Below are 12,811 nucleotides of genomic sequence, written 5' to 3' on the forward strand. Positions count from 1 at the left end.
AATGTCTCATCAAACCCAAAGGTAGATTTAAGGGAGCATTACATGAGAGGTTTTCCAGAGGCCTCACGCTTAGATAATGCTCAGATTGTTGTCTTGAAAGTTGCAAGAACTAATGCCACATCGTGTTTTGATTCATTTTGTAGCCTACATGTATTTGACGGCACCTACCAGAGCAGGTTTATCTCTCTAATAGGAGTTTTACTTGTAATTGAGGGTTTTACAGTACGATATTTAGAGTCAAAAGAAGAACCTCGATACTTGTTCCTCTAAGTATATTAATGGGGTATCATCATCATCATCATCACCACCGTCTCCCTCAGCAGCATCCAGCCCGTGACGCCAGCCCACACCATATGCGGCTCCGCCCCAACGGTAGCCTGTTGTAAAGATGGCGTCCATCATGGAGGGGCCGCTTAGTAAGTGGACTAACGTCATGAAAGGTTGGCAGTATCGTTGGTTTGTTTTGGACTACAATGCCGGCTTACTGTCATACTACACGGTATGTTCATTTCTCCAGGTTTTTAAATGTTAAAGTGGTCTGGTTGAGCGGTTACCAGGAAGAAGTTGTCGCTGTTTGTTGAACAGAAGTGGGATAGGGCCTTGTGTTTGTCAGGAGTTGGGAGTCTCAGCTGGCATAAAGAGGCTAGTCTTTCGGTGATTGATCCACTTATTGGCCAATAGCAGTGGCCCCGGAGAGCTAATTGACGAATAGGGTGGCTTCTTTATATCCATACTTCCGCCAGTGCAGCTAGCTCGATAAGCTAAAAGCAGGAATACACATTCTAGAAAAACAGTGTCAAGAATAAGTTTACTGTAGAAGGGGAGTTAGACGTTTGTGTATGTATGTTGGTGAGACGGCTCTAGTCCTTGAGAATCAAATAAGAGTAAAACACTTTCTGGTTTGGTAGTAAAGGCTAAGCCTGTACCGCGGGAGCACTGTGAATGCTAGTTAGATGTTTGATCAATAGCAAGTAATGTACAGCACTGTGATCGGCTTTTGACGTCAAGAGTGAAGTAGGCTGCAAAACTGTCAGTGTCAGTGTTAATGATTCAAGATGTAAAGAGACCAGCAACCTAGAGCTCTGCATTGCTCTCACAAAGTTGCTTGGGTGACCAGATTATTTCATCTTCTGCACATTTCCAGTACACAGCATGGCAGTGGGATTTCACTGACTCCATTTTCATTGTCCTCCAGGGATATAACCTACATAGGAACTTGTTCAAGCCCTCATTAAAAAAAAAGGGGGGGGGGGGTTCCACTCGTTTAGCTGCATGAAAGTTTGAGCTTAAGTTTAGACGTGGGAACAGATCTGCTGTTATGACACAAGCAGCTCAGCATGAATCTGCAACTTCAACATTTTCAATATAGAAAACCAACACGTAGCGGGACAAATATTTCAGAATAAAAACAGATGGTGTGTCAACAATAAATCAATAATTGAAGTAATTCACTAGGGGAAAAAAAGCCAAAGCATTTGCCGGTTCAAACCTGTCCAATTTGAGCATCTGCTGCCTATTTTGCGAGCATAATGAAAACCAACTCTTAAAGAAAAATGAATGTCCGTAGCTTGGTTGTGGGACATTGTCAGTGGTGGAAATAGCATTTACACCCTTAACATTATTGGTATTCTAAATACTTGTTGGTTCCTCTGAATAATATTGCTTCAGTAACTTATATTATGTAATAATTTACTGAGGCTGTTACTATTGTTGCGTGTGGAGGTGGAGCTGCTTGAACTACTTTATCTAGAGGTTCTGTTTACTGCGACACCAGATAAGTCTGAAGGGCAGAGAGATAAGAGCAGGGCAAATAAGAAAGGAACGATCCAAAAATTAGTTTTGACCTCTTGAACCTTTTCATTGATGGTGAGATATTGGATCATTTGAGCACTTGCTGAAATGAAATGGTGTGTGATATTCAGAGGGGAAAATGCATCACTTTTTAGAGATGTTGTTAATCTGAAATGTTACTTTGGCTGCTTCGTGTGAGACGTCTGAAGATGAAGCTGCTTCAGATGGCTCACTACTATGGTAGATTTCCTTACTTATTTTCCAAACCTGGACTTTGTGCGAGGCATCTTATTCTGTGTCATATGAAACGATAATGGTGAAAGAAGCGTTAAGAAGATGTATAAAGCTCTTTCCCATGCTTTGATAAATCGGTTTAAAAGGGAGGTGTTAAATTCCCTTATGTACAATTATGTTTTAAAGCCTATATTTCAAATTCAAGCTTGCTTGCATTATATTGATTTAAATGACAATACATTTTTTTTCCCCTGAGTTATATTGAAGTACATGGCCTGACTGAGATAACCCAACCTAAGAGAGGAGAGTGTTGGCTCATTGATTTTCATAGCATTTTCATAGCCTCATAGCATACAGGACAACAGTTAGCTGTGCATTTGATATGGAGCTGGCCTCTTTTAATGAAGACTGAATTAAAATAACTTAAATGATCAACTGCACATGGTATTTCTTACAGGCCTTTTTCACAACAGGCATTTGTCCTACAGATGATATTAATGTACTTTACAATGGTGCTCTCATAGCACACGTGCACATTAACAGCACACTAACGTAGCAGCTGAAGAGAATTCAGCTGTTGTTTATCCAGTGCTTTTTTTTCACTGAAATGTTTTTTTTAATAGATATAGCTAATATAATTTGCTGGGGCTTCCTTTTGTGTAACGACTGTATTAACCTCCTCATTCCTTCTGTTGTTGGTTTGCAGTCGAAGGACAAGATGATGCGAGGATCCAGAAGGGGCTGTGTGCGACTCAGGGTAAGATTCTTAATGCCCCCCCCCCCCCCCCCCCCCCCCCCATCATCTGTCAATAAACTGCACACTCTGCATCTTCTGTGGCCTGCTTTACCAAGTATCTGAAAGCTTTTCCGTGACTCTGACCAGATTTGCTTTGACAGTAGAAGCTCTCCGCAGCAGAAGCAGGCTAACAGTGTGGACGCAGTACGGCGCTGTTCTTCTCTGTCCACTAGATGGTGGCAGATGCCTCACTACTGTGCCTGTTTTTCTCCTATGTAAGGAAAGGAAGGATCTTAATGCAGTTGAGAATGCTTTTTTTTTATGAGGGACTGAGCTTTTGTGCTGCAAGAATGGTCTCTTATTTCTGGAAAACAAGTAGCATTTTGTTTGTGGTGACGGAAGCTACCAGGTGGTCGGACACGTGAGGTAGGAAAGTATCTGTTGACTCAACTAAATACCATCAATGTTTCCTTCCTTACGAGATGAATTGGTGTGTTGCTGCAGTCGGGTCTTCTCTGATGATGAACTTTCAGGCATGTCCCAGCAATGGATATCAATGTTAGCTGAGTGCAAAGGTCAGTTAGTCGGTCACTGTTTGTATTAACGTGACACAACTGAGAGTAAAGGTTGGGCTGATGTCACCGTTGCATGTCTGGAACCGATCGACTGAAACAGTCTGTTTCTTTCAGCCGCCGCAGCCCCCTCTCCTGCTTGAAAGCGTTCATTACGGTGCCTGCTCCAAGTCTTTCTGTATATTTGAGCGTTTAGAAAAGTGATAGAGAACTAGGTTCGCACTTCTGGTCCTCATTCTAATCCTGCTTTTTATCAGACCCAGAGTTTGATGTGTCAGAGCCATTACAGGTACGTCAACAAGCGCTCTCACTCGTCTTTCTGTTATTCGTAGGATGGTGGATGATAAATCAAGATGGTAAAGCTTCAAATGAGTTTAGGAGTTTAGGTAAAAGCCGTTTTACTTGGAAAATTTAGCCTCGATTCTAACTGAAGGGAGGAAGTATCTCCTGAAGCTACCTGGGAAAAACTACCTGTTATTTATTCTTATGCAGCCAAAGAACAAGGGTTTATTTGTGGCAGGATCAGCGATTTGATACGAGCTATCGACAGCAGTTACTTCCCTCGGACTTGTTCAAACACTGATCAACAGACTATACACTTAGAGGTAAACTTATGATGTATGTTTTGCCAGAGAAGGAATATTTGCTCTTGTGGAAAACTGTTTTAAAAAAAACTCTGATAGCTGCATGGTATGTTGTACCGAAGCCTGAGCTGACTGTGTCGGTCTCAGTTTTGGTTTTTTGGAGGGGGGGGGGTTTCTTTCTAAAGCCTTAGTCCGTGGTCCTGCTAAGGCAAGCATGCTTAGTCTTGTTTAAGTTGGCTGTGAAACCAGAGCTCTTAACAGGTTGTTGTGATAGTTGCTCGATTATTCCGTCAGCATCAGGGTTATAAACCATAAGTCCATCGGGGGCTTGTGAAAAAGAGCTACCTCGTTTAAAATGAAAAGAATGCAATAGAAGTAAAAAATGATAGAATAAAGTCCATAATGAAACTATACCCACCTCTAGCTTGCAAGTAACTGACCCACCGACACTCGCAGAACTCCCTTAAAGCCAATGACTTCCTTGTTCCTGTTTCGTGTGACATGCTTCATTTTAACTAGTGAAACCTTCACGCTTGTCTGTGACTCATGCACATTTATCAAAAACCTGACACCATTTTTGTCCCTCAGTTTCCTACCGCATTTGCTGACCTAAAAATACAGACACAGAAGCATGAGGCCACGGCGCAGCGACTGTACACTGCAGACTTTCACCTTCTGCTCAATCCTGCATTCTCATTTCTTCCCCCTCAGGAACCCTAAGATGCCCAGACCTGCCGTGTGGGTTTTACCCATCCTAACCATGAATTAGCCTGCAGTTAACATGCGGTTAATGTCATGAGTGGACATGCTGTGTGCGAGATTAAAAGGGAACATTTATTAGCTTCCCTGTTCCCTCCCCACTTTCTACCGTCATTTTTGGCTTAGTCTCATCTTGCTTGAAGCACTAACAGTGAAAGTCATTTTGATTGTTAGTTTTTCTCTCTTTTTTTTTCCCTCTTTTTGCTCAACCTTCCTATGATATTAGGAGCTTTCCAAAAGGATATCTTGTGAGGTTCAGGGGGAAAAGTAAGCGTGGGGTCGTTTCTGAAAAAAGCCCAGTCGGATCTTGTGTTATTAATTTGTCGAGGCTCATCGCTACAGAACATCACAAGGCACAAGGCACAAGATTTAGTCTCTCCGCGGGCTTTTCAGCAGCAGAGACTACGTCAGCTTGTCATCATTGTGTCTTGTGTGATTTTTTTTTTTTTAAATCTGTTTCAGAAACCTAAGCAAAATGTCTTATCTGCACAAAGTCTTTTATATTTAACTTTGGACAGAGTTCAGCTTAAAATGTAACTTTTCAAGGGTGTCGTTTTCTGCTCTGAGAACTTTTCGTATTATTGCATCCGCCCCATCTTGGTGTAGTTGCTTTCATTATTTAGTTTGGGTCCGACACCCCTGTCAATGTTGCTAGGAGCTTGTGTTCCAGCTCCAGCCAGCAGGCCGTTTCTCTGCGGTCCTTTTTTTTCTTTCTTTCTTGCTGGCTGCCTCTTGCTGTTGGTCCCTGGTGTCCGTCTCCCTCCACCCTCCCGTGCATTTTCTCCTCCTTCGGTCTCCCAAATCCCACCTCCTCCCCTCCCTTTCTCTCTCCAAAAGGCTGCACTCGTATGCGTGTAAGAGAGAAATGCTGTGAATGTTTGAAAGAGATGATAAGGCAAGAACAGATGGAGCTTTGAAAAGGAGGGAGAGTGAGCTGTTTAAGGAGACTTATTTACCGATAAAAGGGCTAGTCAGGGACATGTGGAGGGCATGAGGATGAGAATGGAAAGTGGAGTATGATGTGTCCTGGTGTCTGACTGCCTCCTTTCCCCTCTCTGTTTGCCCAGGGAGCTGTGATCGGCATTGATGACGAGGACGACAGCACATTCACCATCACTGTGGACCAGAAGACTTTCCATTTCCAAGGTGAGACATCGCTGCCTCCCTTTCTCTGGAATCGCTTCTACATCTGTGTGCTGTTGGTTTGCTGTCTATCACTCCCTCTCTCGCTCCTCTTTCCCTCCCCACCTTTCAAAGACTTGGATTGGTTTGCTCTAAAGCCAGGAAATGCGTGCAACACAGAGGCATCTACACGGTGTCAAATCGTTCAGCGGGCATCTGAGCTGCTTCTTCCTTTTCTAAGTAGCTCCTCCGAGTTGGACTGACATATTTTTTTTTTTAAAGATAAGAAATTATTTGTTCCAATCCAAGCTGAACGAAATCCTCCACAGCAGAACGACCAAGTGAGATCTTCTTCTTTTTTCTTTTTTCTTTTTTTTCCATCGGCCCTCCTGACTCTGGCAGAAGAGGAAGGTTGCTGCTCCTGAGTCTCGGCAGCGGAGCCTCTGGGAATAATAAGAGAATACTGCTGAGCTGGGAGCTGAGCTCAGGTCTCTTCTGGTTGCTGCTGCTGTTCACCCTTTGCTGCACCGCTGCTGCTCCTCGCTGTCTTACAAGCAGTCACTCCACAGGGGCAGGATTGCCTCCTCCCGTCCCGTCCATCCTTCCCTCCTTTTTGACAGGGAGCTCTCCACTCCAGTACGCCGCAGACTCCCTATTTTTCTTCTTTTACTCTTAACACTTCGCCAGGTCTTTAACTAATCTCCTCTGACTTTCTTTCATTTCTGTCCTTCCATTTGTACGTTCCTATCCATTTTGCCACCACCAAAACCCGCACACTTCACCACTAGCACCACCACCACCCCCCTCCTCCGCCTCGAGAGTCACTTGCCACAGTCCATGGGCCCCCCGCCCTTCTCACCTCCTTCATGCCCTCTCCCATGTCTGTGTTCCGAAGCTGTATGCTGTGGTTCTACAAACGCAAGGGTAAGAAGGAAATCGTGCACGTCTCATGGTCAGCATGCATGCCAGCGCCGTGCGAAAGGATCGCAAGGAGGCGTTGTTTGTTTTTCATCTGGGATGTTGAGTTATGGTGGAGCAGAATGCCGTGCAGCACACTGGTGCTTTGCTTTGAGATAGAGGTTTAAGGACAGTTCAGAGCCGTGTGAAGCAGATTCTACGTGAAGCAGTTATGAAGCACAGCAGCGTCTGTGCAGATTCCTGAATTCCAGATGTGCAGCCATGGTATGTTTGTAAAATTCTTCTTGTTATTATTGGTGCTTGCTCACACTGTTTACTGGTAATATTGGACCGACTAAACCATCATTTGATCTGAGTTTTTCTCAGGGTGGATTGGAGTTGTATGCATATCAACATAGTGATGTGTCTGTTTGAGAGCAATAGCTGAAATGTCACTATCCTAATTTATTCTGGAACTTTCTGAGCCTCTTTTAATCAGGCTTTGGTGTCGGCTGTAATGCCCTGGCGTGTCAAAGATGCAATTCAGTTATTGAGCTCTTTGAGTCAAGCTGCTGGCTGATATCTGAGTATTGAGAGAGCACCAAAGCACTTAGAATCGCCTTTTGTTCGAATTGTGCTCTACAAATAAACTTGCCTTGCCACCAGTGATGTATGCAAGCGCTGTTCTTATTTGAAGAGCCCAAATCAAAAATCACCAGTTTCAAAAACCTTTGTTATTTCTAGCTGTTTTTCTTTTCTTTTCTTTTTTGTGGCAACCCAGATAATAAAGAAAAGCCTGCACTTATAATGTAAGTATGATGATTAGTCTGTAGATACTGGAGTATAAAAAGATCATATTTCAGGGCCGAATGATCTTTGGAAGCAGCATATTCTTGCACGGACCTCCTAAAACTGCATCACATTGCGACCCTCTACGGCAGTCATTTTAGTTCGAGGGGGTGGGGGTGAAATGTCACTGCTATAGATCTCTGTCCTCCAGATTCCCAGCAGAGCATCTCATTCATCACCGCTGGAGGATGAGCATGAAAACTGGCACAGAACGTATGTTCCGTCTCCATCAGTTGTGGGCACTGATGTGAAGACATGCAGCGGATGTTTTTGCAGGAGCAGAATTCTCTGTCTATCTTAGTCTGATCATGTTATGCAGTCGATTTCCAGTTGGGGTAAGGTATGGATTTTGTGAGATGGACTGAGTATCCTTGTCGAGAATAAGTCGGGTTTAGAAAGACTACAGAGCAAGATCAGAATTTAGTTTTCACTGCTGCATCTTCCTGCAGCTCACAGGTTCTGTTACAGTGTATTAGATGGACTCTTTATGGATTGGGCCATGCTGCTTCTTGTTATGGGACAGTCTGAATCATATTTCAGAGCTTACCTTTTACCACTTGCCATGAGTAGAGCTCTGTTCTCCAACTATTTAGAGAAGCATCCATTATTCATCTGCCCCACTCTCTCAGTGATGCATCATAGATGCCGTAGGAGCCCTCTTCCACTCTCCCCGCTGCTCTTTGCTCGTCTCTTCTTATCTGCGGAAGCTATCAATCTCCAGTCTTCTCCTCCCTCCTTGTTAGGCCACCCAGACCATCAGTCCAGGATGAGAGATCCTCTCATGTTCTTTGTCTCCACTCCTCTGGGTTCTCCCTCAACTTGATATCACCTGCACTGTCTCTTCTGTTTTCTTCTCTTATTTCTTTCAACTCTGTTCTCTCAGGAAAGTGTTTAGTCTTGCCTTTGCAGTTAACAAATCACCTACATCTCCAACACTTAAATACAATATTTTTTTCCCTGCCCTGTTGGCGTGTGATCATGCATGAAATGATCAAATTATTGGACAGATACTTATTAGTCCCCCTCTCCCCTCCTTTCTTTGCCTTTTCTTTGCAACACAGTTAGGTTCCTGTAGTGTCACGGTCTTGACAGGGTGCAGTCCAACATCAAACTCTCTGGTCTATCCACTGGAGCATGACCCATCAGCTATTCTGAAGATGGCAGGAGGAAAAATACAAGGCTAGGGATGAATAATTCACAAAGGCAGTTTGAATAAAGGGAGCAGCCGCATTATGAGGAAAAAGCTGAACGTTCTAAAGGGAAATGATTGTGATGGATAATTGAGGGGAAAAGCCTCTGAATAAGACTACATCACCGGTGCTGTTAGCTTGCTGTTTTCCTTGTACAAGTTTGTTTGTCTGTACTGAACATGTGTGTTATAGATTTTACATCTGTGCGTCTTTGCCTACCCGTCATTGACGTTACCTGCGGTCAAGGTGACTGTATCGATCAGTAGCTTGATGGTCCTACATTGTAGCTGGTTTTCATCATAATCTTCCAGACCGCAGGAGTTATATAGAGTGACAGATTTAATCACAAAACTGCTTCCTCTCCAGTTGGTCAAGGACAGATAAAGTAAACAATAGAACAAAAAACTTTTTATGTGGATATTAGCTGATGCAAGCAGTATGTCGGCACACTTCTTTTCTTATAGAGTGTACAGATTTATCGTATTCAATAGAGTACAAAATAAATAAAAAACAAATATCAGTAGTTTTTGTGCTTGTCTGGAGCGGGGATCGGCAAACCCGCGGCTCCGGGGCCGCTTGTGGCTGTTTCATCGCTCTGCTGCGGCTTTCTGTGGCTTTGGAAAATTATTAAGAAGTAAATATTTTTATTTTAGTTCGTTGTTGTTTTTGTTTAAATGTAATTCCAAATTTGAAGGTTATGGTGATATTGTAACATTAAAACAAAACGTGTTTGATTTTTTTTTCTTCTTTTTTTTTTTTTGTCGCTCAAAATATGCGTCACAACCGCCGCTTTGCGACACCCGCCGTCACGCGATTTGGTGAGATTTTCGACCGCCGGTAGGCCAAACATTTTTCGGGAGTTCAAAATGGTTTTCTTTTCTGTGGGAAAGGGGTCAGAATGGCTCTTTAAATGTTTAAGAATGCTGACCCTTGGTCTTGAACGGGGTAAAATGCACCGTAGTCGGAAAGTGGTGTTAAAGTCCAACAGTGGAATTGCTGGAGTGGAATTGAAAATGTGTAATCCTGGTTACAAACTGTAAATGTATAACCGCAGTAAAATATAAACCACTGCACTAAGGAAGCATCAAGGTTTAGTTTACTGAACTGTCAGAGGTTTTTTTTATATATATATATTATTCGTATTGCCTTTCCAGTAAATATATGTATATTTTTACTACTACCAATCTTTTTATCCATAAAGTTTTTGGGTTTTTTTTGCCACTCGGTGGTGGTGGGGTGAGTTGCATCATGTGACATTTGACATAACTCATAACCTTTATTGCAGCCGTTTGTGATCTTTTCCACAGTATCAGTTCCCTATACTGTGGAAGAGGTTACGTCCATTGTCTGTATCGATACTGACGTCAGGCTGCAACTCTGTATTTTGTCTATATGTGGAAGCTGAATATTTCTTTTGGCGGCAGTATTCATGCGTCTTATTTTCAGCCACTTTGGCAGTCACGCGATTATCCGTGCTCTGTATGTATTAAGGGTCTTGATCCAGTAACTGGTAGGGCCCCAGTAGTCATTAGGAAATTGTGTGCGAGTTTACACATCAGAGTGTCTTGGTGTTTGATACAGTACCACCTCTATGTGCTTATTCTTAAGGCTTTGGTATGCTTTTCTCAATCAGAGAGGCATCAGAGCCCACAATAATTGGGTTTAGAATGCACACTGTGCTCAGTTACGACACTACCTTGCAGCTGAGGTTATGATACATTCTTACAGGCTTGAAACAGCATTGTAAAACTCCTCTCTTAAGTAGTTGGTGTCGGATTTGTGCTCAGTTAAAAGAGGAAAAGCATTTAACTATGTGACTTTTAGACTTCTGTTCTCCTTGTTCCTCTATTAAATTAGACAATGCTGCAAACTAGCTCATAACAAGCCCCGCAACCGCTTTTCTCTGTACAGGACTGCAAACTGTTTTCACAGCATGTTCTTGTTTTCTGTAAAGAAAACGGGTGGATGGAAAAAAAGCTTTTTAGATATCTTAGAAAGTTCTCCATGAGTTGAACTATCCTGAACACCACCAACACTGGACTGACACAGACTCGTTTGCTGGATATGATGGTCACAGTTTTAAAGCTTTGCCTTGTCCTTTTAATGAAGAAGACATGTGAATGTTTGAATATCGTATAACTTGTCCGACTGTTTAACTCCCGATTAACAGGATAGGTTGTCATGGCCACTGTCTTTGCTAAAGCTGTGGATTTTTTTTTGGAGTTGATTAAATGCTCACGCTTGCCTGGGAAAGTAAATCTTACACTTGGACAAATATTCAACGCAGCTCGCACAGTTCCAGTCCTTGTTTTCTCTTGAATGGCTGTACTACTGTCTTTTCCTGTCATGAATAGAGCTAAACGACATTAGCTGCCATAATCTGCTTCTGTGGAGAGTCTGTTTGGCTGAAGGGAAAGTGAGAAGGCTTTGAGGGCGCTGTCTGAGTGGATGGGCCTGAGCCTCGGCTGCCTTTTAATGTCTTTAAAAGCTTTTCTGCTGTGGCACAGCTCAGCCTCTGTGCTTCCACAACCGTTCCTCTGCTCTGCTGTCTTGTCTCCAGCTCGATGAAAAGTGACTCTTGAACGGAATATAGTTTGCCAGCCAATTTAAGCACACGTGTGTTTTTTAAACTCTCCCATCCCTTTTGGAGTGGCCACCATCTACATGTGGAAAGCAGAAAACAGCTGCTTTTTGTGCAAGAACACAAATTAGGAGTTCAGGAAATCTAGTCTGTGTTTTGAGGATAAAGTACGGCATCTCTGTACGCCACCAACTCCAGCAAAACATGCGGGAGCCATTTCACGTTTGCGTATGTGTCTCGCATGTCCCAGAACCTTTACAGAATCACCTTTTAATGTCGCCGGGAGCCTGTTTGTTCTCCGTCTTTGCTTTGAGGGCGCAGCAACACTTAGGAAACAGTACAGACTCACCTCTCTGAGGCCGCTTTAATGGCTTAATTTTACAAGCGTCATAGAAGTGGGAGCTTATTCTTTTTGTATTGATTTACCCATGCCTATCATATGCAGGGCAGGCTATCAACGCTGATGATGAAAAAGTACTTACCAAGACCTACCGACAGTGTTTATTTCAGTCAGATTCTGAGCACTTCTGAATTTGATCAGATGCTGCTGAATTTGAAAATGATGACGCGTGTGCTGCAACTTCTTTTACATTTAAGTGCTGCTTTTTTAAGTGCTGCTTTTGATGCTCGATCCCAACATCCTCGTGCACAGTTCACAGTCCTGGGTAGGAATTAAGCTCATGTCTGTCTAATATAAACTTCTTTTCAAGTTGAACAACTTTACCTCTTAATGGTTCAGCTGATTGGTGGTGTACCACAGGGCCAAGTCGTTGGCCCCCTTATTTCTATTGGCCGGCTTGTTTAAGTCCATAATGTGCATTACAACTTTTTCACTGATGACTCTTGACTGTACATGCTGATAAAACCTGCAGATCCCTGCAACCTTGCTAATCTCTGTTTTCTTTCTGACTTTAAATCCTGGATGTCACTATATTTCCCTAAATTCAATGCTGATAAGTGGGAGGGAATTCTCTTTTATTCCTCGAGTACTTTTAGTCCTGTTGATTGAAATCTTGGCAGTCTTTCAAATAATAATAATTCCTTTTGATCTTTTTCTGTCAGAGCCTCTCTTTTCCCCTGATGTCGGGCACACCAAGTCTGTAGCTTCCTTCAAATCCCTCCTCAAAACTAAGCTATTGTTGTTATCATGAAGAAACTGCTTATCTGGCTCTTTCCTGGTTTTCGTGTTTGTCTTGGCTTACTGTAGTTTGTCATCACTAAAAACACCACCAAAGACGATGCGTCACTTTTACACGTTGGCTTATGTGTGGATTGGACTTCCAAAACATAATGTGTGCTGTATGTTGCACAACTGTTCTCTGGAAAGGATCCCTCGTGTAAAAGTGCTCCGAAGATTTATTTTAGCCTCTTAAAGCTTTGCCAACTCAGTGATAACTTATTAATTTTCTTACTGTTTTCATGGCGCTTATTAAATCGCAAAGCTTTTAGGTGACTACGAAGTTTCCATCACTGTGTCACCACTTCTCATGTCATTT

General features: G+C 42.8%; 1 protein-coding gene across 3 annotated transcripts in view; it reads left to right on the forward strand.

Annotated features, from left to right (window-relative positions):
* Nucleotides 1-370: 370 nt before the first annotated feature.
* Nucleotides 371-12,811, forward strand: part of osbpl9 (oxysterol binding protein-like 9) — a 30,440-nt gene continuing 17,999 nt past the window's right edge. For all 3 annotated transcript variants that reach the window (XM_072389548.1, XM_072389550.1, XM_072389549.1), the window contains exons 1-3: nt 371-499; nt 2,732-2,782; nt 5,744-5,822. In XM_072389548.1, the coding sequence (XP_072245649.1) occupies nt 389-499; nt 2,732-2,782; nt 5,744-5,822 (241 nt within the window). In that variant the 5' untranslated portion in view covers nt 371-388. The remainder of the gene's footprint in view (nt 500-2,731; nt 2,783-5,743; nt 5,823-12,811) is intronic.

Source organism: Leuresthes tenuis, unplaced genomic scaffold (assembly GCF_036924035.1).
Source record: "Leuresthes tenuis unplaced genomic scaffold, fLeuTen1.0.hap1 SCAF_7, whole genome shotgun sequence".
NCBI classification, from domain to species: Eukaryota; Metazoa; Chordata; class Actinopteri; order Atheriniformes; family Atherinopsidae; genus Leuresthes; species Leuresthes tenuis.